Genomic DNA, 27,926 nt, shown 5'->3' with positions numbered 1-27,926 from the left:
TGTCGATTTCTGCAAACTACAGATATGTTTAATGTGTACGCTTCCAATGTATCTTCTACAATAAGTGTGATATCACACTCAGGTTCATGTGTATGAGCTGACTTTAACGTCAGGAGGAGAAGGGAATCTTGATCATTGTAAGCGTGAAACCACTGGATATTTTTAACAAGTAGTTCAGACATTTTACAGCAGTGTTAAAAGGCAGAAAAGCAGATATCGGAACAATTTACAGCCGTGTTAGTGACAACAGAACCAGGTACATGTGCCAAAACATTATCTTTTCCTGACCTTAGCCAAGTTAAGTGTTTTTTCTTGGCTAAACCCAAACAAACCTTAAGCATAGCGTTGTCAAAGAAACATAAAGTTTCAAGATATAGGTGGTTTGCAGAAACTAAGATTTACAACATTTATTTTGGTGATTGGGTTGCTGTGAAAGACGAAGAGCTGTTGTAGGAGCTTCACAGCTGAGTCATGTTGGGTTCACTACAGATTAGCAGCTGGTGTCAAGTTTTCCAGACAGCATATGTATTTTGTGCCTCCTCGTGTCCTTAATCCTCCGTCCAGCCTGTGACACGAAAATCGATCTCAGTGCACCATTTTGAAGGATGTCTTGAGTCCCCTAAAATGCATCTCACGGACAGTGAAGGCTTGTAGGAGTGAGGATGCACAGTTGCTTCCTTTGCAGCGGCCTTTTCAGCACCGGTGACATAAAACAGGCGTGACCACAGCAACAAATTGCATTTTTTACTGACGTTTCACCTTTATATTTATATCACAAGTAAATATATAAGTTGTCGTTGACACTGTTATAATAATAAAATACAATACAAGAACATAACAATGGACAGATGACGCAGCTGTGACACGTCATATTGCTTTAAAATACAGATCCGAAGCACAGATGTCTCATTTTGTTGCCTCGTCTCCTCTCTCCTCGTGTCTCTTCCTCGCCTTCTCCGCTCGCATCTCTTGTGGGAGGACTAAGACGCGTAGAGAGGACGCAAGGAAAGGAATCAAGGATGTACAGATGGACAGATAATGGCTGCATGAACTGAAAAGAAAACTGATTCCACTTATAATGTCCATCGTATAAACAGAAGTCCAGTGTACAGACTCTAGCAGGGCTCGCATTGTTTTATCTGCAATGCTTTTTAAACATATGAAGCATTCACATTTTTTAACTGGAACATAAATATAAAAGTACAATAGAGGAAATCCAACAATTAAAAATGATCCTGATAATAGTGAGCCCCTAATAATGTGTGGAAAAACTTAAAACACACAACCTTCATATCAGATTGTAGAGACTGTAGTAGGCTTCAGTCTAGATGTGTTCATAGCCATAATATGAAATGACCGTAACAGAGTGCAGCAGAAACTCAAGTGACTACTGTGTCACAAAAACACAATTCAGGACATGTAGAGACATAAAACGAAGCTTTCAATAAAGTGAAAAACAGTAAAAACATGCTGGTAAGAACATCAAAACATTTGTGATTCATGTTCATGTCTGATGAAACAGGTGAACGAGAATCTGCGTTCAACTGGGCTTAAACAGGCGCTCAAACAAGCCCAAAGCAAGTTAGACTATACAGTAAAAAGGATAAACAAAACTGTCCACTGGTGCCGAGCGATAATAACAAAGTTCGGATGTTGTTACTTCAAGAATTTAACAGCAGCAACAGTTTAATTCGGCCAGTAAATCAGTGAGTTTAGGCTCAGTCCACAGGATGATCTTTGGTGGCTCGAGGAGTCAAAAAGTTCCCAACACCCCAAACGCTCTGTTAAATCAGAAGCTGTATCTGTATCATATATCAGATATGTTTGTTTAGTTTGTGTTTGAGTCGGGGCATCCGTTCTTTCTAAACAGCGAGGTCGTCTGCTCTCGTTCGGCTGCTCGTTCTGCTGGTTTTGCTGAGTCTTCGCTTGTCCTTCTGGCAGACATTCGGGCAAAGCAACAGCCGGTCAGTGTCGCCATTTTGGATCTGAGGGCAGCTGATCTCCCTGCTGCCAGGGCTGTAGCAGTTAGTGTCTGTCATCAGGTATCCGCCATCTTGGATCTCATTGTTACTAGTCTCCTGCCATCCGGGCGGGTAGCGGCTCATCTGAAGGAGGTTCACCTCCTCCACGGCGGCGGCCATTTTGTGCTTCTCCGTGGCCATGTTCTCTGAGTTTTGTTGGTTAGCCAGACGGTGGTTGGGGAAAGGAAGGGGCAGGAAGTGCGTGGAGCCGATCACACACTGGTTGAAGTCTGGAGGCGGTGTTGACGGCGGTGGAGGAGTCAGAGAGAGTTGTCGGGCCAGCGGGGCGTTAGCTGGATTGACGGCCTTTCTTCCGAAGAAGAACCGCCTGCAGCGAAGAGGTTCAGACACATGAACGATAAAATGTCACCAAAAAGAAGAAGATTAGTAAACATGATGTTTTAAACTGAACCATGTGCCCAAGAGAGAGCTTGTGAAACAATGTTTTGTCTGATTTAATCTTCAAAACTATTGAAGTCGGCCATTCATTCCCAGAAAAAGTGGGAAGTCACATTTCAGGCCTGCGGGGCGTTTTCTCGCACAGTTTGGCCTTTATGTTTAACTCCTGAAATGCTGAAGGCCTAAAATAGTTGTGGGACTCTCAGTGTGGGAACACAGAAGAGATTTTCTACAGGACTAATACAAAATGGATTAATACCCACATACACCACACAGCGCACACACAAATCCCTATTTTTCAATCCCACAACACCACAAGGGCATTTTCACTGACATTGTCTAAATAAAGAAACGCCCCAGTAATGTTTTACATTATTGGGGCGTATCATGTCATGGTTTGGGTTTTTAGTTTTCATGATTACCTGTTTTTTGTTTTTGTTTTTTCATGTGTCATTTTACTTTCCACTTCCTGTCTTTGTCTGTTTTTCCACCTTTTTCTCTGTACACCTGTGTTCGATTAGTTAATCATTCATTAAGTATTTAAGTCTGTATTTTCCCCTCACTCTCTGTTGGTTCATCTTTGTCACTTTTTACCTGTGTTTGCTGCCTGTGTCCGCTATTTTGGTTCATACGTAGTTTAGTTTTTGTTTGTTGATTACTCCTGTTTTGTTGGCAGCCTTTTGTTTTTGGATTCTGCTATTAAAAGCGTCACGTAAAGTGTCACATTTAATGCAAAGTTTTTCTGATCATGTTGAGTCAGTGTGAATAAATTAAATACATTAGTCTAATTCAGTTAAATAAATGCAGACGTATACATAAACCTTATGTGTTTTTTGTATTATTACATATAAAGTTAAGGGGGACTTCGACATAAACATAATGTGTTTTGATTTTAATACCAGTAGTTTTACTTGTATTTGAGCTATATTTGAGTAATGTACTGCAGATTTTCAGTACTTTTTTCACTACTGGTGTTTTCAAATCTTCATTATTCAAGTATTCAACATACAGTTAATGCATTTCAAATAGGCTACTGAGATTCCTGTAATAAATCACACATTAAGACATTTATACACATTGACTCAAGAAATGTGACCCTTTTATATTGAATGTGTTATAGAATTATATAGAGATATAATTAAAATACAAACTGTATATTTGAGAGAGTCAAAAACCCAAAGACTCTTCCTTTACGCTAATAAATGAAAGGAAAATAAAGAAAAACAGCAAATTCTTACATTTAACAAGCTGGAACAACCAAATGTTTGACTTTTCCGCTAAAAAAAATTACTAAAACAATTATTTGATAATCAAAATAGTTGGAAAAATGTATTTTCTTTACTTTCTTAAATTGGCCTGAGGAAGCAAGTGACAAACAAACATGACGCTTTCTCTCACACTGAGATCACACAGTAGCTTACTGCAACTTTTAGCCTATTAAACTGGCAGTAGACACATTTTCTTCTGCAACATATCATTATGAAGTAAATGTTGATTTCACAATGTAATGGATAAGGAATCATGAAACCATTTGCATTTGTATTGGGAGGTTAACTGATCCATTTTTAGTGGAGACTCGATGACTGAATAAACTCACGTTTTTACCCTCCTAAAACGGAAACGAGCCAGCTGTCTTGGTAACAGCGGCACAGTCAATAATACCACTTGGAAAACACCAGGGGGAACGTCGTCTGTTGCCACTTTAAATTAAACAATGGTAAAATTGATGCAGCAGAGCCGCGGCATCCCCAGCCTGTAGCACAGGCTTTCTGTTAGGTCTCCAAACCTAATCGAGAGGACCCTGATAACATCAACAGGTTTATCTTCACAGACTCGGCCCGAGCCACAGAGTACATTAAAGAAGTTCTCTCACAGGCTGAATAGTCCCTCTCACGATGGGTAAACGACTCGTATGTGTAAAATCAGTGGAGCTCCTCCTCGTGTAAAGATTGATTTCATCCATTTTAAAGGCAGCTTTTGGTTTTTATTTATTTCAACAGAGCTCTCAGATAAAAGCGTCATAATGTTGGGTTCTCAATTCAGTTATTTCCGGTTTTATTTTGTAGGTTTCTTCCTCATCGAATCACTTCCTTTCTAGGTGTTTTCCTGCCTTTTTTCCTGTTCACCTGCGTCTCATTTGTTAATTAGTCCCTGTGTATTTAAGCCTCTTACTCTTTGTCAGTTCTTCTGGTTTGCGTCTCGTGTCTTCAATCCTGCCTGTGCTCCCTGAGCCTCATCCTGGTTTGTACCACGTTCAGTTTTGTATTCCTCTTTAGTTTCAGCTAATGTTATTAAAGCTGGCTTTTTGTTTTTTTGCAGCACTTGTAATCCATCTAAACCGCATCCTGTGTTGGTTTTTGGTTCAGTACAAACAAGTTGTTTGTTCTTGAATGTCAGACCAGACGTTACAGATTTGGAAAACACCTGCAGTGATGTTGGGTCATTGTGGCCTGATCAAAGGGTTCAGCCACTGTTATGCTCCTTCAGACTCTTATGAATGTGTTCGAGAATAACACACACACACACACACACACACACACACACACACACACACACACACAGTTAGTACCTGCAGCAGTGTTTCCAGGCCAGGTGATGCAGCTCGAGCACACTGAGGGCCAGAGAAACAGCCGACACAGCCAGCATGAACACTATGAAGACATTTTTCTCTGTTGGTCTGGAGACGTAACAGTTCACCGGATGTGGACACGGCCAGGCCTGAGAGAAAGCGAGCGAGAATATGAATATATAGGACTTAATGTCATGTTTTATATGTAAAAACAATTAAAAATAATTTGCAGTTCTTGTTTTACCTTGCAGACATACAGAGGATGGAGGAAGATTCCATACAGGAAGTACTGGAGACACAGAAACACCACCTGTGTGGACGTCCAATCACAGACAGCTGCAGTCATTTACGGTATCATACAGTGGTGGAAACGGTGATGTCACACAGTCAAGTTGCATTGTGGGTTATGTAGGCGCCAGGGTAAGAAAAGGAAGAAGTATGTTTGTAATAAAAAAATGACCCGAACATGAGTCCAAAGCTGTTAAAGAGTGCAATGCTACACCCGTGGACTGCTTTTAAAAAGCTGGCGCCTACATTACCCACAATGCAATTTAGCAACGTAGTGACATCACTGGAGGCAGATTACATGCAGCTTCCTCTGGAGCCACAAAAGACTTTAATACATTTCTTTTTTTTCCACGTATGCAGTAGTTTTCCCAAAGACCTATAAACACACGTTAATAAGTTCGTGTTGTAAAGCTGTGTTCATTAATTTGTTGGTAAACTTGTAGGCAGAACAAGGCGCTGAGACTAAACCACACAATTCATGTGGAACAAAACCAAAACATTCAGCTAAAAGAGGCTGAAAAAGCCCCGACAGTAGGAGGAGAGTTCACCTCCATGATGCTCCGTATCAGGATACTCAGTACGTAGGTCTGCAGCAGCGCTCCCCTCAGACGCACTCGACCTGCTGATAGACCTTTCTCCTTCCCGTCATCCTTCTCTTCTTTCCTCCTCCGTTTCTCTACTTCTCCTCCTCCTTCACCTCCTCCTGGGTCGTCCTCTCTCCCTCCGCCCTCTCCTCCCTCCTCCTCTCTGCTCCTCCTCTTCTCCTCTCTGCGGACAGTGTGCATGGCGTGACCCATGTAGATCAGACTGGGAGTGGACACGAACACGATCTGGAGCACCTGGGAGGAGATCAGGTGAATCAGAGGCTAGTGACGCTCAGAATTAAAGGGCTATACCAACAGATTTGAGACATGATATCTCATCCAGGAGCCATGTTGTTGAGAAATAAAGTTGATCTTCACTTCTGAAATGAAAGGAGAACAATGGCTGCAAGTAAAGAAGCTAATAAACTGTATATATTACCCAGTATCGTATGTGTGCAATGGGGAAGGCTCGATCGTAACAAACGTTCTCGCAGCCGGGCTGTTCAGTGTCACAGTCGAAATCTTCCTGTTCATCTCCCCACGATGACTCGGCTGCAGTCCCGAGCACCAGGATACGGAAGATAAACAGGATGGTCAGCCACACCTGTGGAGCAAAAACACAAGGAATCAAACCCTCAGAAACAACACTGGAAATTTAGTAGATAACGTGTGGAAATAATGAAGTAATGAGTTTTTGTAATAAAAACGTGCGTGTAGATCTGCAGGAAGATGATCTGACTAATGTTTTTACTGATTTTACAGTTGATGGTCTCACCTGCAGATGTTGCTCAGGTGTCTTGTTTCAGTATGCAGGGATAATAAAGTTTAAATTAATGGTACAAATGGCTTAAAAGTAAATAAATGCATGATGAGGAATTATTTAGGGACTCTCGAGTATGATTTCAGGACACGATGAATAGTTATTGATGTTTTATTAGAGAGAGTTACGTTATTTTAGTTCATTTTGAGATTAATTGTAGCGTGATGAGGGCAACAAACTCAGTGCGCTCACATTTATTGTGCTTCGTGTGCTCCCTCAATGTTTCTTGTGACTCTGCAAAGCCAAACCTGTAGTTTTCCTCATCAGTTTTTGTTTCGTTTTGGTAATGTTGGCTTACGTTTTGTACTTTTCAGTATTTATTAAACAATGGGTCTCCCTTGTTTAATAAATACAGACGATTAGAGACGATTGCTGCTACAAAGGTATGTGAGGTATCAAGTTATCAGATAACAGTTGTTCATTGTGTATCTTACTGTTTCTAGTGTTGATTTTATCTTCCAGTCGCAGAGACTGTGGCTGGTGGAAGCCTCCAGTCGCTGGGAAAGTGTGGGAGTGAGTCCACCTGATGGAGATGTAGGTTTTTTGTTTGTTTTTGGCCTTTTCATGGCTTTATTGACAGGACAGCTGAGAGGCGACAGGAAATGGGATGAGATGCAGCAAAGGACCGCAGGTTGGACTTGAACCCTGGGCCACTGCAGCGAGGACAAAGCCTCTACATGGGTCGCACGCTCTGCCAACCGAGCTGTTTCCGCAGAACCACAGATATATTTCTTTATGTTGAAATTTTACATCTGTTTTGGTTCAGTTTTCTATTTCTCTCTTGTCATAACACTTAGGTTTAGGCAGAAAATCCACTTGGTTAGAGTTAAGAGAACATCATGCTTTGGCTTAAAATAGCCTTCCTGTTTTGGTCACAACAAAAAAAAAGTCTGGAAATGTCCCCAGGTCTCCTTTTTTTAAAAAAACACGCCACAAAAAATATAAAAACAGAACAGTAGCCGGCTTTGGTCGCCACAAAAACAGCTGGAAATATCATGTGTAGCGTGCAACGTGAACATGATATGCCACGTTTGGTACAAATGTCAATCCTCGACGTATCTTTGGTTTTGCAGGAACGTTAACTGCTAACGTTATATCCTGGGGACTGGGCTGTGCTCCAACAGTGCGTGGTTCGCTTTCCCTCCGCGGTACGATGTCTGTCCTCTCCTGTTCTGCTTTTTGAGCAGGCTGGCCACGGGCCAAAAGCAAACACCAATTGTACAGTGTTGTGTTGTGTTGTATTGTTAACATGCAAAATGGCACCAAGTTCCCTTAAGTGACTGACTTCCTGAAGTGTTACACTGCCCACTACGCTCCGATTACGACAAACAATGATTTGAATGATATTTTAAGAGCCTGTGAACTCAAAAAATGTAATTAAATAATATTTTATTTTATTTTATTTTAGCTAGAAACATCCAGTCGGCCAAATCAAACCTTTGGCAGCCTTGTTTTAGAGTTACACATTACCTACAGCCCCCGTGTCTCAGCTCAGATATTTACCACCTTTAAGGAATTACATGATGATTTCCTCAGCGGTTGTTCAATGCAAACAAACAGAGCGTGTTTATGTCTGTTTATCTTCTTCCAGCATGTGCGCAGGAAGTCAGACTGGTGCCGCGCTGGCTGGCACGCTGTGTGTACATGCGTGAGTGTGTTTGTGTGTCGTACCTTGCCAACTGAGGTAGAGTGCTCCTGTACTTCCTCCAGGAAGTTTCCCAGCAGGCTCCAGTCTGCCATGACTGATTACAAGCTCAGCGCAGATTTTTCAGCTCGTCCAGCGATTGTCTGTTAGCTCTGCAGGTTCACGATTCACCTGAGGAACAGAGAGCGCACGCAGGTTTAATGTCTGCAGCGGGGTCAGGGGTCGTCTGTTGAGTTTAGGCTTCTCGTGATCTCATTCATGGTTTATTTCCACAAAAGATTTTGAAAAAAGCTGCATGTATGAAGTGAATCGATGTACTCTAATACCAACTTTAAGAGCTTTGATTACATGTAACTTGTCCATCTAATTCTGTAACATAAGTTCGTAATGGAGTGTCACAATTAAAGCAAAGTTTTTCATTCAATTAATGTAATTAACACTAAAATTAAAAATAGAGTAAATATAGAGTAAAAATACTTAAAGTATCTGATATTAAAAGTAAATTAAACATATATACATGTTATTTACTGTATACTATGTGTCAATTATTATCATGGCAGATTTTTGGATTTGATATTCGTCATTTTTCTGATTAAAACTTTGCTACTTTGGCTCTGACACTGCATGCAATCTGCAAAGTAACTTAAGTAATCAAAAATATGTAGAGTAAAAGTACAATATTTGCCTCCAAAAAGTAGTGGAGTGGAAGTATAAAGTAGCAGAAAATGGAAATACTCGAGTTGAGAACAAGTACCTCAAAATTGTGATAAAAATAAAATTGTAACTAGTAATTTAATTCAGACATAATGTTTTTTGTGTGTGTATCCTCGTTCTTTTGTGTGTTCAAAACATTTTGGTGCATCCACTTTCTCTTCTGCCTCAGTGAGTTATTTCAACACATTCCCAGAATTCCTTTCAACAAAACTCAGAAGAACGTTTTTAGCAGAGGAAAAGCAAACAACCCGTCAAACACCATCAAATATACATCATCTTTTAACAGTTGTCTATTAAACTTTACATCTGAGACGTGTGATGAATATTCTGACGGATGGAAACCCAAATTTATTTCAGTTTTTTTTCACTAATTCACGGCAGATTTGTTTACAATTTGCATGAAGTTTGGTGGATGGAAGTGGATTAGTGTATACAGTTTGTGCTGGTTGTTACTCTAACATGACTTCTTGGTGTGGGATTGTGGTTTGCGTGCGTGTGTGTGTGTGTTGTCTTGTATTATCTTGACCTCTGTGACCCTCTCCCCACCAGGCCCACGACCCCATTAATAAAAATGTCCGTGCCCGTGTCTTAGTTTAGCTTCACTCTCGGTTCCCACACTCCCCGCCGTCTGTCTCTGGGGAAGGAAAAACTCAACGTGGACTGTAAACACACAGTCTGTCTCTGTCCCTCTCTGTCACTGTGGATATGAATAAGTACGTTTATGTGTGCAGTGTGTACTACTGGTTGTTTTAACTGTAGACTACTTAACAAGACTACTGTAGAAGTTTAAAGCACTTCCAAAAGGGTGTTCACCATATAAACAATATAGAAAAACAATGTTACAACTATGTTTCTGTTGTGTTCTGTCCTGAGAGAAAATGCTCGGTAAATGTCGCAGTAATCTGACCGGTACGTTCCAGTGATGTTCGTGTTTGGTATTTATGACGTAAAGGAATATTCCTCGAGTTATGACATACTGTAAGATGACTTCAAACAATTCTTTAAATACTTTTTTTTTTTTTAAATAACGCTTCTCTTGTTCTTCAGGGAAACTTTGACATGCAACATCTAATATTTGGTGCAGAAAAACACGATTTTCAATGCAAGAAACTGCCTTATTTAGTCTTTTGCGGCCCAGTCGCCTCAACATCTCTCACACCACTGGATACTTGTAAGGACACTTGGAGAAATTTTAATCTGTTTTTGTGGCGTCAAAACTGGGTGTTTTTTCTTTAAAGGAGACCTACAGAAGTTTTCATCCTCTGTTCTAGTGACCAAAACCAAACTTGTTATAGTTTTATGGGATTTGTTTGGACTATAAAGGTTGCACGTATTGATATTGCAGCACGTTCAAAAGTAAATACGACGTCATGTTGTGTCAATCATGTTTACACTGTGGCTCAGAAACTTTCAGCCGTCACAATTTTCTCCTAAACAGTTTGATTTTCTGCATTTTTGCGGATTCGTCGAAGGTGTTTAGAGGGTAGTGTGATAAAGCAGTGTGATAAAACAGACTAATCACAGGATGATTATTGACCAGGATCTTGACCAATATCTGCAGATCTAGGTGAAACTAGCAGGCACAACTGCCAAACTCTCCTTGCTCTTGTCTTGTTTTCAGGAGGCGGTGGACCCAACGTTTTTTATCGGATGACGGATTTAAAAACAGACTACGATAAAAACGGACTTGCTGTGCAAAGGCCTCAAAGTCTTGTAACTGCATTGCTTTGCTGTCAAACTTTCAAACATTCTTATTGCAGCGCTCAGTTTCGTTTCAGGTGATTCATTGTACAAATCGTCATAACAAGATGAAAAAGAGCAGATAAACCCACACATTTGGATGATTAAAGCTTTTAAAATCCTATCGGTCAGTCTCAGTCAGTCTCTTCCATTTGTTCAAATGTCCATTAAATACCCCTCCCTTCCTGTTTTTGTGAAACCCAAAGGCTTTGAACAAACCGTGTGTCTGTGTGTGTGTGTGGGTATGACTTAGGCCACCTTCATTTTAGACTCAAGTTAATCAGGAGGGCTGATGACACCGGGGACAAAAGCCGAGTCCCTCATTGAATAAAAAGCAGAGTTTAGGGTCAGTGGTCGAGGTTTGGGTTAGGATAAGTCTCTAGGAAAAGAATATAAGTCAATGTAATCTCCCCAAAAGTGACCCAAGTGTGTGTGTGTGTATTTATGTCTTTCACAAGTGCTCCCACCATCATTAATAACAATATTACTTCCTTGTATAGACTTTCGCCTGACCTTTGAATTCATGTGTGTGTGTATGCGCCCATTATCCAGCACTCAGTATTGTTCTGCATCCTGTCCTGATAACACACACACAGACACACAGACACACACACACACACACACACACACACTCCTCTGCTGGTTTACAGTAATAAATGAATGACCATTGACATCATTCAGACCTGAGGATGTTTTGACTTCGATATTAATCTTTCTTTATGACTTACACTATAAATATTCCACAAAGTATTAATAGGTCATCTTGATAAGAAGTGGTGAGAAAAAAAATTGAGACATTAATTAAAAGCAGGCAAGTCAATTCAGAAACAAAACCAATACATAAATCAAAAGTGTCCACCTTTTACTCCAAACTTGGACACAACCAGGAGGTTTGTAAGTTTGGGCTCAGTAAAGTTATAAACTAGCCAGAAGTTTGTTTTTTGAGTTATTTTGTTTATTTCGAGATGATGCATTTTAGAAAACAATTTTTTAAGCGAGTTTCATTGGAGAGTTAGAGGACGTATAGATGCTTCACTTAAAGATACTACAAGGAACATTTACCTGGTTATGAAACATTCTCAGTTTAATACTGATCCATCTCTGTGTTCAACATAAGCAAACGTGACCATCAGCGAGATCATCGGCTCTTTATGTAGAAACTAATATGGTTATGCCTGTCACCGGGTCTGATTCTTGCATATCTGAGTTGGATGAATAATGAAGTAAAAAAAAAATTTCATGGCGGAGTGCTGAGGATGATTGAAGACAGTTGACTTTCACCGTTTTCATTGTTTGTCCAAAGAGGCCGCCAGAATCAACAAAAAAGTTCCTTAGTTGCTTTAAAGTACTAATACCACACTGTACAAGTCTTGCATTCAAAACAATACTTAAGTATTATCAACCACATTGACTATCAAAAGTAAAAGTACTTGTTGCTGCAGTAAGTTGTTCTCTGTCATATGTGATGTGTTTAGATTAATATCACTGCTGCCATTGTATCATTTTACCTCCTTTATATACTGTTGGCTTGTTTAATCTGCAGCAGTGCATCTCAGTCTGTAAAAATCATCATATGTTTATAGCATCGCTGTGCTTTGAGAACCGTGTATCTATAAAAAGTCTTTATCTTTTTTACAGCTTTGCAACGGCGCATTTTCCAGCTTATCCAAGAGGATTTAAAATAGTTTATTTATCTTAAGAACCCATAAGGAACATTTAAATACATGATCAGTCACTAAAGCTGTCAGATACTTTGATAAAGAGTACAATAACTCCGCAGAGATGCATACATCTCAAATTTGTTCTTCACTACAGTACTTGTAAATGTACTTAGTTAAATTTCCCTGCTCGCTGTCTCAGAGGGATTTGAACTGTGATAGAAATCAAATTATGATCCTGACCCAAATAATTTTTAAAAAAAATAGCGATTTTAGCTGAAAATTACAGGAAGTCGTGTTACAGAATCCACCTGACGGACACACACACACACACTTTACCTGATTTAGGATACAGAAGCAGGAGATTGCAGTTGGCGTGAGAAAATCTTGATGAAGCCGTTAAAGTGGCCGCTAAACTCCTCTTCCTCCTCAGCAGGTACTGTTTAAGTGCCTTTGAGCACGGCACTTCTTCGCCTTCCGCCGGTCCTCAGCGGCCAGCAGCAGAAGATGTCCAGGTGTCTTCCAGTTGTTTAAAGTATTTATGTTGTACTCCAACTAAAGTCTTTAAATCTGAGATTCAGGCTCTGAGCAGAGAGTCAGACGCACAGAAGAGCAAATGTTTGAGCAGATTCTGAGTCGAGTTCGAGCAGTTGAGTTGTCAGTGAGAGTCGGTCCAGCAGCAGACAGATGACAGCAGTTTGTGTCCTGAGGACTGAACTGAAGTTCATGTGAGACTGAAATTTATACCAGCCTCCTCCTCCCTCCCTCCCTCCCTCTGTCCATCGTCTACATCTGCAGTTGAGGAAGTGGGCTTGGGGCCTGGCTGCCTGCTATTCAACTCTTAAGTATGTGCTTGTGAGCATTTGTGGTGTCTGGCATCTAAAGGAAGTCAGATATTGTATTAGGACACAATGGTCCAGCTCCCAGTCCATTCTTCTCTATACGTCTCTCTTTGTCCTTCTGTTTGGTCATTTTGCTGCTGCGACTGAGTGGAAAGTTACATTTAAAATCAACAGCAGTTTATACGTCCATCCACACACACAGTTTCATCTATATTTTGCAGAAATTTTAAGAATATTTCCAAAAAACGTCGGTGAGCAATTTAAGTTTCCATCGACTGCTGCTAGCCTGACAAATCTGCGAGCACATGTTTATTTGCTCAGCCTCAGGCAGATGCATCTCGCCACGCACGCACGACAGATTTCCCCGATTTGGAACGGGCCAATCACGATAGTTTATCCAATGTGGGTCACTGATCCAGATTTAAAAAGTCACAGGTTTCACTGCGCTGACGTCACTCACTCTGTCCTGTGCCTGGTACCAGGTGAAACAAGGCAAATATGAGACAAGATTGTTAATGTAATTTCATTGTCCTTGAGGAAGAATCTTTATTTTATCGCATACAATAATTACAGACACCCTGAGGGGCAGGTGAGAATTTTTTTTTTTCTGGTGATGGTTTTATAAGTCTGACCTAAATTATTTTCTCGCTTGTGTTAATGACTTTCGATCTGGTGGGAAAAGAAGTTTTGCCAGGATAATCTTTCTTAGTTCCTGTACGTGGTCTTGATGTTGAGGGAAACCGGAGCACCTCAAGAAAGCCTTCGTAAGCACTTGAGAGCTTGAAAACAGGCCAAGAACAAACCCCAACTTGCATGCGTCAATCAACGCTTAGTCACACGTTTCGATTGGTTGTAGGTTTATCCGATTGCATCCAGAGTTGCTTTGGTCTGCACTCGTTGATAACACCACTTGGCGATCCAAAATGAACAGAGAGGTTCTAGATACACACTTGCGAGTAAGTCTGTTGATGCCATGCTGACTTAAAGAAATGTCTTTTTGGGAAATATGCTTATTCTCACCATGAGTTAGCTGTTCAGTATAAGGCCACAGCTACTTAGCTTAGCATAAAGTAAAGAAATCAGAGACTGTTGTGCCTACATCTTTACAGAGACATGCCTCCACCACAACATCCCTGATCAAGCTGATGCACTCGACAGCAGGACGAGGAGACGTGGGCTCTGCTTGGTGCGTAAACACAGTCAAACTTGATGGACTATATTTCCCTGATGTCAGGCTTTTAATGTGAAGCTGCCGACCACGTTACCATCACCATCTTGTTGCTGTCGTTTACATTCACTATATGTTTATAGACTAAATAACTGTTTGTTTATGTGGCACGAGGGTGTAACAAACGTTCATCTTGTTACATAACCCTGTGTTGTATAATGACAAATAAATCACCTTGGATATATTCGCTACACTTTACTGAATATAAGAAGATGTACAGAAAAGGCTCTGGCAGTGTCCTCGTTATCAAAGCAGTCAGTCGCCTCAGTCCAGGCAGGCTCAGGAAATCCCCCGTCATGCAGCAAACACTCTTCCCACATAGTCACAAGCAAAGTGACTAAAAGTAGGTGAACTAGTCAACTGACTGTTACGTGGTTGATGTTGATGAGATAGTTTTTATGTGTTTAACTCGTCCCTCTTTGCATATTTGTGACCTTGTTGCTCCAGATACTAATGTCAGCTATAAGGGCCTTGTTAAATTCAGTGATTAGGCTACATGAAACTTATGTATGAGAGGCAAAATAATAAGACGGTAAACCTTTCTACCTGATGCCTAAACCCCTAAGTAGAGTTCTGGAAATAATACTGTAGGTTTGGGCTAAGCATCACAGGGTAGGGCATCTGAGAGACCACGTCTCAAATTCATCATGAGTAGATTTGCAAAGGGTTAATACAGAATTGTTTCAAGGCGATGAAGTGATTGATGGGCTTCATGGGTGAAATAGATTAGACTTAAGTGCGACTGTAATTACTACTGTACTGATGACAAGATCAAGACGAAGAGCGGCTGAGATTCTGGTACAATGTTTGGATTCCTGTGATAGTTAAGGTCCGACTCCTAACAGAGCTCGTCTTTGGCTCACCTCACAATATAACAAAAGATTCAATCAAAGTATCTGTTTCTTACTGAGGCCCTGAGAGGTCATTTATTTTTCACACATGGAAAATAAATTCTCCCCTCAAACATTTTCTCCTAAAAATGTTTTTTTCCACTTGGTTTCACAGATGAAAACAAAAATAGATGGGGAAATGTTTTATGAGCTTTTTCTCAGGGTAAAAATAAAATTGTCAGGGGGAATTTGTTTTTTTCATGTGTGAAGCTAAATGAGAAGATTTTTCAAATATAAAAAAAAAAACAACAACGAGGAAATTAGAAAGATTATTCGAGGAGAGGGTAAAATAAAAGAGACTGTGAAACCAAGTGAGGAAAAAGAAATCAAGTGAGAACCCTGGCAAAACCTTGTTTTCACCAAGTCTCATGTCATAAACTCAGGAGAGAAAAAAAAATTGTCCTCACTTGCCCCTCAGGGCTTCCGTAGGATTTGGGCTCTCACAATTTTATAATGATTTAATCACAAGGATCTGTTAATCACTGTCTGTTAATCAATGCAAATGTTTTGTCTCATCGCAGAGTCTACTGTCACACAGAAACAAATACACCTAATACCGATAATCAGAGCCCCTAATAATCGTCTACCCCTAGCTGGTAATGATGTGGGATGCCAGTGAGGGATCATGTCCTCAATCTGGTCGGTCAGTGCCTCTGCAGAGGAGTGGTGGGAACAATCGCAGTGTAATTTAGGCATCCCTCTTCAATAAAGAAGTGGTGCAATATGTCATCTAAATCACAGCAGACTCTCACTTGTCTTTACTCTTACAATTGATCATCACTGAAGGATGACGGGGGGTAAATATAGTGACAGGATTTTGCCTATAGCTTCTTCATTCAGCATGAAAAATTCGAGGAAGCTGCCAGAGAACTTGTGATAGTTTCAAGTGCGCTGATTTTTCCCTCCAGGCGTTGATCGGTTAGCGGGTTGCAGCGAAGAACAGAGTTCCTCTCGATTCATCTGAAACAGTGGTTACACCATGTGACGCTTGGTATGAATGGCAGTAAACAACAATACATGACCAGAAGCTCCAGTTTCTTTCAGCTGGGACGCTGTGAAGACATAAAAAGAATCATGTGTCAATCAGCTAATTTTTTTTGACAATACTTTTACTGATTGACCTCATCAACTTTATTTGTTAATGAAAACAAATCAGTCTGCGGTGCATTAGCTGTAACTTGATAAAATATTGTTTTCACATAGCAGCCAAACATCACAAACATGACTACTGTGGCACTCCCTCAGAGTTGGACAGTCAATTTATTATGCCTCCCTGCGTTGCACAGCGGGAAATTTAAACTATCAGAGGCTTAAAATGATCATATTTTGGGAAAAACTATACTAATACAAAAGACAGCACGACTTGAAGCCTGTTGAAATACTTTTCATGAAAACAGTTGAGGCCAAAATTCAAGCTCCACCTGCAAGACGCTTCAACTCTGACACACCAACTATAACTGGCTGGAAAGAGATCAGGTGAGACGTAGGATCCATGTCTCGCTGTCTTGATCGTGTCAACTTGTAAAAGAAGGAAGGGTCATTTTATCACTGAATCTCACTTTGGGGCCCGACTGTGGTGAAGTCTACGGGAGATGCACAGAGAAACACACAAAACCCCAACGTATCTACGTTGTATGACTTCTGATGAAGAAATGCCTCCAGAAAATGAAAGAACACGATTCAGAGAGTAGGTAAACAAATGATTTTTTGTATTGACGCATTGTTCATTCCTCAAGTTTGTGTAAGAAAGGCTGCTGTTTGTGCTGCTGGTGTTAGTGCAGTGTCATCAGCGTAAATCAGTCGGACCGGCCTCATACTAATTATTATCAGCCCTGTCAATCATTTGGGGGGGGGGGGATAAGTTAGTGGTTCACCTTCTCTCTCAAGTGTTTTCTTTCATTTTCTGGAGGCATTTCTTCATCAGAAGTTATACAATGTAGATTTGTTGGGTTTTAGAGTGGTCCTCCATCCATCTCCGATTGAAATCAACACAACTGGCACCGCAGTCTGTGAAGGAAAGACCCTTCCTTCTTTTTTAGGCACCTTGGATCATGTCTGAAAATATCATACATCGGAGAGAGGGCAAAATAATCATACAAATACAATAATTCTACATCTGGCATTGTTGGCACATCCTTTCTTGGCTGATTAGCTTGGCATGCTGTATTCTTATCAGCTCAGGGTAACTGATCTTCCACACCTCCATTTAACAGGTTTATTGGTAGCAGGTGATAGCATCATGATTGGATGTGAAAGAGGCATCCTCTAAAGGCTCAGTCCATCACTAGCAAGGTTCACCACTTTGTAAAAGGACTCAGGAACACCTCGTAAAGCCTTTGTCGGTGAACACAGTCTGCACATCATTTCATTCTGTTTGTATTCACGTTTCACACAGCTTCAATATAATGAAGTTGTTTGTGCAAATACATTGAGACAGTTGTGACCCGAGTGTTTGTTTCACTGCATTAAGACTGCTGTGGGTGGTTTAACAGTGAAGTGGTGGCATTCATTCGATACTTTGCCACATTTAATTCAAATGAACACATTTACCCCCTCAAGGTTCAATATGAAGAAAGAGAGCTGCAGATTCACATAAAGATAATTTGGGGTAAACTTATGACCTTTTCTTAAAGGGAAACTTTTAAACAACAATTTACTTGATAAAGAACTTGCTCCAAATAACTTTAGGTGATTTGAGCTTGTGCCAAACATCACAGCTAAACTTTGTGTGAACCCGTTTCTCTCATCCTGAGGTCAATTCGGAAAGCTTTGGTACACTAAACAAGTTGGCTTTATTTGTTCTTGTTTGTCAAACACACAGTCAGTAAAACAACTGCAGATTTTATATCAATTGACCCACTTATTTCGCAACAATTCAGGGATTTTTGTCCTTTTTCCTCTGGATCCGAGCAGTGATGTGGCATGATAACACAATACTGGTACTAATGCTGGGTCAAATTTGTGGCTCTTCTAAGATTCTGATACCAGTTCTGAACATTCAGTTGAATTCTTCATAATGTATTATATTATATGTTGGCCTATTATATAGTTTTTGTTTAGTCATTTATATTTAAAGAGATAACAGAGGATGTGTTTGTAAAAATCTGATTTTATACTTTCATCTTGTACATTGAACTCGTGCTTGTTTGTGAAGCATGGTGGTTTTTGCTGTAGAGTCACAAAACAATACCCAAAGTCATGTCGAAGTCATTTACCAAGTAAACAATCCCAACATTTACTTGCTCAAACTACAGGACAAAGAGGATTGGCTGCTTTTCTGTACAATGAATCCTTGAAGACAAGAAAAGTGGAAATTCTTCGCAAATTTTGTGACATTTTATACATTAAATAATTGATCAAAACATTATATGAGCATGGAGAATTGTATATTTTTTCAGCCGTAGGCCTGAAACACATCAGTGGGTGTGCATGTCCACAGGCATGCTTGTTGTTGTGGAAGCCCTGGACTCATAATGGATCATCTGTTGTTCTGAACCAGTCAGATTCAGCGATGTAGAGACACGAAGAGAGTGCGAGCAGACTTTTAGTTCCTGTCATCGACTCCTCTCCTGCTCTCACACCTCACATAAGTGTGTGTGCGTGTGCATTTCAGTGTGTCTTTGCACGTATCACACCTCTGTTATCATCTTGCACGAAGCTCAAGAGAAGAATGATAACATACCTTTCCTTAAAAGAGACCACACAGGCATTTGATGTGCACACACTCTGGCTGACCTCTCTGTCGTATTTTTAGGAAGCGCTCCCGCTGGTGTTACAGCGCACACCAGGCGGGTGGGTTTATCTGAACTTCTGACACACAGCTGACTGTCACGCCAGAGAGAGAGAGAAACTTTGAAGTTGAACTTTACAGAATTAAAATTAAATGGTGATTGATACACATTTACTTACCCTCAATAGAGACAGGACAAAGAGATCCTTTCTGTTGGTCATTAAAAGAGGATGTGAAGGATTATTATACTAAATATGGATTCCATGAACACCGCAGCACAGAGTCAGCTCTCCAAAGAGTGTTATGTAGAGGCCAAACTGCTTCTAGATGTCAGTGCAGCTGTTTGACGAGATTCTCCTCGATCACTTGGCACGGGTCGAGATTTCTGGGTTCGCCCATGATTGGTTTTGTTCTTGCATTATGCACAGACGCTTCACTGTTTCTGTCTGCAGTCCACACTTGCACTTACTTTATACTAAAATGTCCTCCTTTTATGATGATTTCTTTTTGCTGGATGATTATGAAAAACTTGAGCTGTGCTTTAGGAAGGGAAACTTTTTCATAGCAGATTTTCCTTGTCAAGCTTGGGAGAGAAGGCAGATTACTTTGTTTAAGACCAAGCTGCAAAATTATTTTTCATTTTGTAAGGAAATGAAATGTAATGAACTGTTTGACCGCTGCAGCTGTATTTTTGGTGTCTCATAAACCAATGAGGGTAGGGCACTCTAAATCATGTGGGTGCCGCAGGGGTCGGTTTTAGGTCCACTTCTTCTCCGTCTTTACTTGTCTCTTTTCACAGCTACGCAGATGATACCCTGCTCTCCCTCCCCCTCAATTCCCAACTTCAAGCCGATGTAACTCAACTACAAAACTGTCCCGTGCATATCGTTCTTCAGTTAAATGAGGACAAGATAATGATGATGACACGGTCCTAAGTTTTAGTTTCCTGTTTTATGTTGAAGGCCTCTCCTTGTGTGTCATGTTTTACATTCCACTTCCTGTCTTTGTCTTTTTCATGTTTCTGCGTGCACCTGTGTTTTATTCGTACATTAACACCTGTGTATTTAAGTCTGTGCTTTTCCTTCACTCTCTGTTGGTTCATTAGTGTTCCTGTGTTTGTTCCATGGCCCTCTGTTACCCCTTTTCGACCAAGGCGGTTCAGGTGCTGGTTCAGAGCCAGTGCCTACTCTGTAATCAAGCCAATAAATTGGAGCTGTATACATTGATTGAATGATGTGACTCTACTGTAGCTCTCATGTCTGTGGAAAAGCAGAGCAGTTTTTAAAAGGTTCACAGGCTGAACCAACTCTGAACCAGCACTTGCACCAGCCCAGAACCAGCACCTGTGTTCCTGCTTTGTTCCCTGTAGTTTTCTGGTTTGTCCAAAGGTTTTGTATAACTTTTGACTGTTTAATTAGTTAAATTTTTTCCAACCAACTCCAGGCTGCAATATTACCTGATTCTGTGTCAAATCCAATTTATAACAACTTGAAATTGTGGTTCATCTTGTAGTTGTGTGGTCCGTAAAGTTGTACTGAATTACATTCAGAGCACATTAACTGGCAGACAGAAAACCTGGTGTCAGGCAGCATTCTTACACTGTAAAGATCAAACTGCACGTACACATGCAACATGATGGCTCTGCCCTCTGCTGGTCACAGTGTGGTACTACACCACAGTGTCAAAACGTTTGAGAGTTTAAAGGAGCACTATGTAGTTTTTGGAGAAGAAAAACTCAGAGTTTTAATATTTAAAATGTATAATGAGGTAATTTACAAACTCAGAAATACTTATCTTTTCCATAACTGAATAAACAAGCTGCTAAAGTAAAATGTCCTCCCCAAAATTATATAGTGCACCTTTAAATCAGATTTATGTTGAACAAATGATTGAAATTGTCTCTTTTCTCAGTTGTCTCAGGTGAAATATAAATAATATGATGTTCAAACACCCAAAAGTCTTCAACAAGTGATGATAATAATTTCCCTCAGTGGCCCTGTTACATTCAAGTGCTCAGCACAGTAACAACATGGAAGCAGCAGCCAGCATTCATTTTATTATTTTCTCCTTGTCCTATGGTGACATGTCCAAATATCTTCTGTGGTAAAGGCCTAATGCAGCCTGAATCAAACACTCAGCTATGATTTTTTTTCTTCTGAACACAACTGCAAGTGTGTGCATGTCTTTAGACATTATTTTTAAAGTACTGGAAACTACATATTTTGGTATTTTTCTCTTTTTTTCCCCATGCAGTCACATAGGGACTTCCTTCTCTACAGATTTTGAATTAAGATGAGATTTGCAAAACTGCTGCATATGTTCATACTATTTATATCTTTATCATCTATATCATCTAAATGTGCAATGGTGTAAATATCTTTGGAGGTTTTGTTTTCCCATTTATGTTGTTCTTACTGCTTTTTTTAACTTATATTTTTTATATTTTCTACTTTCTAGTATTATAACTGTTGATGCTCTCTATTTCCCCTTTGCTGCTGTAATAATGCAAATTTCCCTGTTGTGGAACTAATAAAGGATTATCTTATCTTATCTTCTGGTTAAAGGCTGGCTAACTTGCATTTTGATGTTTCAGTACTTTATTTACTGAAAAACCAACCACAAAGGGCTGTTTTTGATTGTGAATAATTCCTTGTTGTTATGTGAGGCGTGTTGATTGTCTGTGTGGCCCAGAAGTATCCACTTCATTTCCAGATCCTTCTGGCAGCACAGTTTAAACATGTAGAAGTATGTCAAGAGGTTTTGTGCAGGAGGTCAAATGATTTCCTTTGTTGTTGAGCGTTTCAGTCAGAGCAGTAATAACTTCTCCTCCTCTCTCCTCTGGGCTGTCGAACGCTGCCTCAACATGTCAGCCGGTCGCGTGCCTTCATCGTATCGTGCTTCAAGAGGACAGCTCATGTGTGTGTTTGTGTGTGTTTCAGCTGCATGGAGGAGGAGGAGGAGGAGGAGGAGGAGGAGGGAGGTGGGCTGTGTGACTCTGGACAGCTGGCCTCCTTTCTCTCCTCCTCCTCCTCCTCCTGCTCCTGCTCCTCTTTCTTCTTCTAACTCAGATGTTGTTTCAGTGCAGAGCAGAGCAGACAGCTTCACCTCTGCTCAATGGATCCATACTGATAATCTGGATATTTGGATATGAATTTACCTCCTGACTGTTTTCAGGATTTCTTTGTCACTGCTGACTGACTGACTGCTGCTCAGACACTGTGGAGTGAATCTAAGGATACTGACTGACCTGTTCTTACAGGCTGTTTTAATGCTGATAACAGAGCAACGGCGTCTGGACAAACTGTGTTTGGACTGGCACAGAACGGTACGCTGCTTTAATTGATTTCTTAGTAGTAGTAGCAGCAGTCATTGTAGCATTAGTAGTAGTATCAGTAGTGATACTACAGTGGTTGTAATAGTAGCAGTCTGTGGTAAATGAGTAGTTTTACTGTTATAATTGTCATTTTTTTGCACAATATTGAGATAATTTAATGAATTTTTAACTAATGAATCCAATATTTTCTCTTTTCTTCTCTCTCCACCGCTCCTCTCATCTTTCTGACTCTCCTTTCACCTCTTCTCCTCTCCTCTCCTTTTCTCTCTCCTCCTCTCCTATCATCCCTTTGTTTTTCCTCTTTCTGACACTCCTAATTTCTTCTCCTCTTTCCTCTCCTCTCTTTTCTCCTCTCATCTGCTCCCTCTTATCATCTCTTGTCCTCCTCATGTCTCCTCTCTTCTCCTGTTGTCTCTTCTCCTCTCCTCATCCTCTCCTATCCCTGTCTTCTTTCTCTTGCCTTTTCTTCTCCTCTCTCTTTCGACTCCTCAATTCCTCTTCTACATCATTCGTCTCTCCTCTCCTCTCCCTCTCTCCTCCTCTCCTCTCCCTCTCTCCTCTCCTCTCCTCTCCTCTCCTCTCCTCTCCTCTCCTCTCCTCTCCTCTCCTCTCCTCTCCTCTCCTCTCCAGATGTTGACCGTCTCATTGCTCCTGCTGCCGTTGCTCCTCTCCTCTCCTCCTGTCTCCTCCTCTCCTCTGGCCAAGGTAAACTCACACTGTGACTCAATATTATCTTCACCTGTGAGATTGTGGTAATTACAGCGACTTACATAAGCATTACAATAGTCACTGCATTGTGTTTACATGAGTAATTCTAGTAAAGCAACGCAGTCCAGTGAGAATCACGTATCTCTAAAAAGTTTCATGTTTTCATCTTTGTGTTTATGTATTTTCCAGCTAATCCAGGATGGTTTTAAAAGAGTTTATTTAGCTGAAGAAGTAGCACAATTTTATCAACTCTGATCAACAGAAAGTGCCTCAAAATTTGTATAAAAATGGAAGTACAGTCCACCACTGCTGTTATTCCATCTCGTATTTCTGAGCAGCTACATTTGAATGAAAACAAGAGTATTAAGTGTAAACCAGACTGAACACATGACAAAGTATTTGGAAAAAAAACAAACAGGCAGTCTGGCTGAAAACACGAGACCGCTTGCAGGTACACGCGGTTGACTTCGGGGTTAAAATGTTAACAGTGATGACATTTACAATTTAGTTTACATTTTTCACTTTTCCTTCATTACAAGACGACTGTAAATCCATCAGAACAGTCACTCAGAGAAGACTGATGTTGACCTCTGGCTGCAGGAAAAGTGGCTAAATATTGAATACCTCCTGTACACACTACAGTGTGAGTGTGTGTGTGTGTGTGTGTGTGTGTGTGTGTGTGTGTGTGTGTGTGTGTGTCTGCTCAGACAGTGAGCAGGTCCTCAGGTATGTGTGTGATGAGGGCTGTCGGCGGCTCCAGCTGTAACTCTGGTTTAAACACAATCTGTAACCCGGAGCTTCCTCTGCAGCTGTTTTATCACCCGTCAGTCAAAAATGCACATCAAAGGAGGAACGTTTGTGTCGATTCATTCAAAATGTATTGCATAAACAAAGGTCAAACAATCTGACATGTAACAAAAATGAATAAATAAAGATATACTGTTTGTTTTTATCTGATGCTCTGACAGATATTGAAGTTTAAGCTCAGAAGTTCTTGTTGTTATTAACCACGATGGCACTGTGGCTTTAGAGACGGCAGAGACAGTCCGGCAGTTTGTTGGTCCGTCCTCCACTTTGGTCCAGACTGAAAAAAACAACAACTGTTGGATGGATTTGGTAAAACATTTGGTATAATGTGAATATGAAGATGGTGAGTGGGGGAGAAAAAGATGAATGAAAAGTGAGAGTGAAGGAGAAAGAGAGAGAATGAGTTGTTTTATATTCAAAACAAGGTCAGACATAAAAAACTGTAATTATACCAACAAACCACTGCAGTGTGTGTTTGTGTGTGTGTGTGTGTGTGTGTGTGTGTTTTGCTGCAGTCAGCTGGTTGTTAACAGCAGGTTTGCGGTGTAGCAGATGTCAGCTGGAGGCAACAGATGTATCTATTGTGTGTTTGTGTGTGTGTGTGTGTGTGTGTGTGTGTGTGTGTGTGTGTGTGTGTGTGTGTGTGTGTGGCCATTTTGAGTTTTAGACCCTCAGAGTGAAGACATTTATAGATAAATGTCAAAATATTTGGAAAGTGACGGCTGTTTGTCCAGTCTTGTCTGCTTCGGTTAGGGTCAGGCATGTAGTCATGAAGGTTTAGGTTAATGAAGTGTGTCAATGTGTGTGTGTGTGTGTGTGTGTGTGTGTGTGTGTGTGTGTTTGTGTGTGTGTGTGTGTGTGGTTTGCTGACCTGCAAGCACAGAGGAATGTGTGGAATATCAAGGTCAACATCTGTTTGGGAGAATCTTTGTTTCTAATTTGTTTACAGTCGAGTGTGTAACGTAATGTGTATGTTTGTGTGCAGTGTGTGCATGTCTGAGTGTGTTTTCAATCCTCGACTGAATTGTTTGTTGTTATGAAATCATGTAACTTCTAAACAGGAAGATAAATGTTGATTTATTCAGTTTTGTAGCTCATGGTCATGGTCATTCTCATGTCACTCCCCATCTCTCTCTCTCTCTCTCTCTCTCTCTCTCTCTCTCTCTCTCTCTCTCTCTCTTTCTCTCCCTAAACCATAAAAATAAATATTTTTGAAAAGTTTTCCTCCTCAGGCTGAAATAAAGATATATTGAAGGAAAACTCTTTATTTCTAAGAAAAATGGCTTTAAATAGTTAAATAGTTTTTGGCCTGTGTTCATATTGATCGTTGCTGAGCTCTGACTCTGTTAGACTTCTCCGCCGTCCAGCTGCCTTGATAATAAGTTTGTGTGTGTGCGTGCGTGTGTGTGTGTGTGTCGAGACCCATTGTCATTCAAAACAGCGTGTGTCTCTCCCAGTGGGATGTCAGAGGTCACCATCTGCAGTCTGAAACACACACACATACTCACACACACTATATTACACAGAAATACCTTGAAAACGTGATACATTTCTCTCTGTGTGTTTCTCAGGATGAGTCGGTGTGTGCCAGGACTCACTGTGGTGCAGGTCGAGAGTGTGTATCCAATGACAGAGGAGAACCAGTCTGTCGCTGTTTACAGGTAAAGTTATTGAAAATCTTGTTTTAACACTTAAACTGACAGAAGTTGGCGTTTAGCACAAAGTACCGATATGATAAAGTGCAGCTTGACAGATCTGGAAGCTGTGGACTTGTTAGTAAAGTCTGTAAGTGGAAATATTCATGTAAATCGTTCAAGCCCATTTACATTTCACTGTTTGTGCCACACAACAGCTGTAACAGTTGCTACTGATTACTAATTACTAAACTCAAAAGGACTAAAATCAAATATATGAAAAAAAAGTATGTGTTAAAATCCAGCGTTAAGCGATTTTAGATTTTGAAATCTAAATGATTTGGTCAAATTGTGTCATCGCAGCACAATGAACAACAAAAATAAAGTAGTGTAGAGAACATACCAGAAACAAAGGTAGAAGAAAGACTAGTTTGAGAAGTGATTAAGGGAAACAGTACTTTCAGTAGGCCTACTTAAAATGTTTCTGCATGTGCCTATTTTCAAAGTAAATATTCTTTATATACATAAAAAGTGTGTTAGTCTTTGTTGCAGAGAAATAAAGGACAGCACTCCTTTATTTTTCCACTACACGAGGGATTCAGCGCCACCTCATAAAACACAGAAAAACACTGATTGACCTAAAAACACATAAGTTGTCAGTAGACAGGTAGTGAGTCTAGCTAAAAAACAAGCAAAGGTTTCACTTTAATTGATGTTTGACCTCTCACTGGGCCCTGCAGCGTCGTCTTAAATCATCCTGCAGGCCGTTCTTGTTAAACTCGTGTTGACCCTCGTGTCTCTCTGCAGCGGTGCGATGAGACGGAGCACTGGGTGTGTGGCAGCAACGGCAAGTCCTACAGAAACCACTGTGAGCTGCACAGAGACGCCTGCGTCACACACACCAAGATACATGCAGAGCACAGAGGACACTGTCAGGGTCAGTGCACACACACACACCATCATACACACCATCATACACACTCCTTAAGTACAGTTAAAGCCTAAATGTGATCTGTAACGTCGGTCTGTGTGTTTGTATTTGCAGAGAAACCAACAAAGACAGATGTGAGCCCCAGTAAGTCTGCAGCTTATTCAAATTTAAATGATCGGTGTATGACTTTGAACTTGCAGGGACACTTTATCAACTGTTTCTGTTTGCTCCTGTGTTTGTGTTGCGTAGTCGTGTGCTTCCTGTCTGATCGTGATTGGCTGAGAGAGAGAGTGATCCAGTGGGTTCAGGAGGAGGTCGGATCCGACAACCTGACCTCGAATGTGTCGTCAACTAATGAGATTCTGCAAACGTACTTTAAGGTCACAGTTTTTAACTTCCTCTCACAGACGTCACTTTTTATCTGTCCACGAAACCACTAACCACGAGATAAATACCTATAAATGTTGTGAAAATAAAGAAGATTGCGTTTGCGTGTTTCAGATGTACGATGACGGGGATTCAGAGCTCGACTCCAAAGAGTTCCTGAACTTCCTGAAACATAATGAAACAGCCCTCAACCTCACGTACTCCGATACTCTGGAGACGAACTTGCTGCTGAGGTATAAAAACATTCTTAGACTAACAAAAATATAGTCAGTTATCAAGAACTGTACGCAAAGTCTGAACTGCACATTTGATTTGCTTTGATTTTCTCAACAAAATTGAGCATATTGTAATTAAATCATTAGTTAATGTGAGACGTCGCTTACTCTCTCTGCGTGTCTCAGGTCTCTGTGTGTTGATGCTTTGATCGAGCTGTCGGATGAAAACGCAGACTGGAAGCTGAGTTTAACTGAGTTCGTCAACTGTATGACGCCCACCTACCATCCATATGAGAGAAGTAATGACACTCACAGACATTAAAAATATATAAATCCAGTCTGCTTTGTTTTTTTGTGTCTGTCCATTTATCTGCATGTTTTCTTGTGTGTGTGATGAAGAGTGTGCTCTGGAGGACGAGGTGTTCGAGGACGGAGCTGAGACTCAGATGGAGTGTAACAAGTGTGTGTGTGCCTGTGGAAACTGGGTCTGCACCGCTCTCACCTGCACCGGTGAGGATTTATATATTTCTTCCCCCTTTTGTCAGGGATTATAGGCTTTTCTTTCCCATCAGCTGGTGTTTTTTTGTTTTTTTTTCATCTTTGTAACATGATAATTTGTCTTTCAGGAGAGCACCAGGTCGAGGAGGATGTTGAGGAAGGAGCAGAAGAGGAAGAAATGACAGAGGAGGAGTGGAGCAGGAGGGTGGCTGAACTCAACGCGTTACAGGAGCAGAGTCACTGAACTGCTGCGACTTTGAAGGGTAAATACATTCTATTATATA

The 27,926-nt window shown here is 40.6% G+C and overlaps 2 protein-coding genes across 2 annotated transcripts; one reads left to right on the top strand and one right to left on the bottom strand.

Moving 5' to 3' along the window:
- Positions 1 to 730: 730 nt before the first annotated feature.
- LOC141009332 (gap junction alpha-5 protein-like) lies at positions 731 to 13,022 on the bottom strand. The gene is made up of 7 exons (XM_073481881.1): positions 12,778 to 13,022; positions 8,353 to 8,497; positions 6,301 to 6,465; positions 5,826 to 6,116; positions 5,234 to 5,299; positions 4,990 to 5,138; positions 731 to 2,349 (listed from the first exon to the last, which is right to left on the bottom strand). Exons 2-7 carry the CDS (start codon positions 8,419 to 8,421, stop codon positions 1,863 to 1,865), a joined length of 1,227 nt encoding a protein of 408 aa, XP_073337982.1. The 5' UTR covers positions 8,422 to 8,497; positions 12,778 to 13,022; the 3' UTR covers positions 731 to 1,862.
- Positions 13,023 to 22,392: 9,370 nt separating this feature from the next.
- Positions 22,393 to 27,886, top strand: LOC141009052 (follistatin-related protein 1-like). The gene is made up of 10 exons (XM_073481461.1): positions 22,393 to 22,453; positions 23,093 to 23,167; positions 25,549 to 25,638; positions 26,419 to 26,548; positions 26,657 to 26,686; positions 26,792 to 26,922; positions 27,044 to 27,162; positions 27,331 to 27,443; positions 27,544 to 27,654; positions 27,771 to 27,886. The coding sequence occupies exons 1-10, from the start codon at positions 22,397 to 22,399 to the stop codon at positions 27,884 to 27,886; spliced, it is 972 nt and encodes a 323-aa protein (XP_073337562.1). The 5' UTR covers positions 22,393 to 22,396.
- Positions 27,887 to 27,926: the final 40 nt, after the last annotated feature.

This window comes from Pagrus major, chromosome 15 (assembly GCF_040436345.1).
Source record: "Pagrus major chromosome 15, Pma_NU_1.0".
In the NCBI taxonomy this organism is placed as follows: Eukaryota; Metazoa; Chordata; class Actinopteri; order Spariformes; family Sparidae; genus Pagrus; species Pagrus major.
This window is presented reverse-complemented; position numbering and strand designations above follow the sequence as displayed.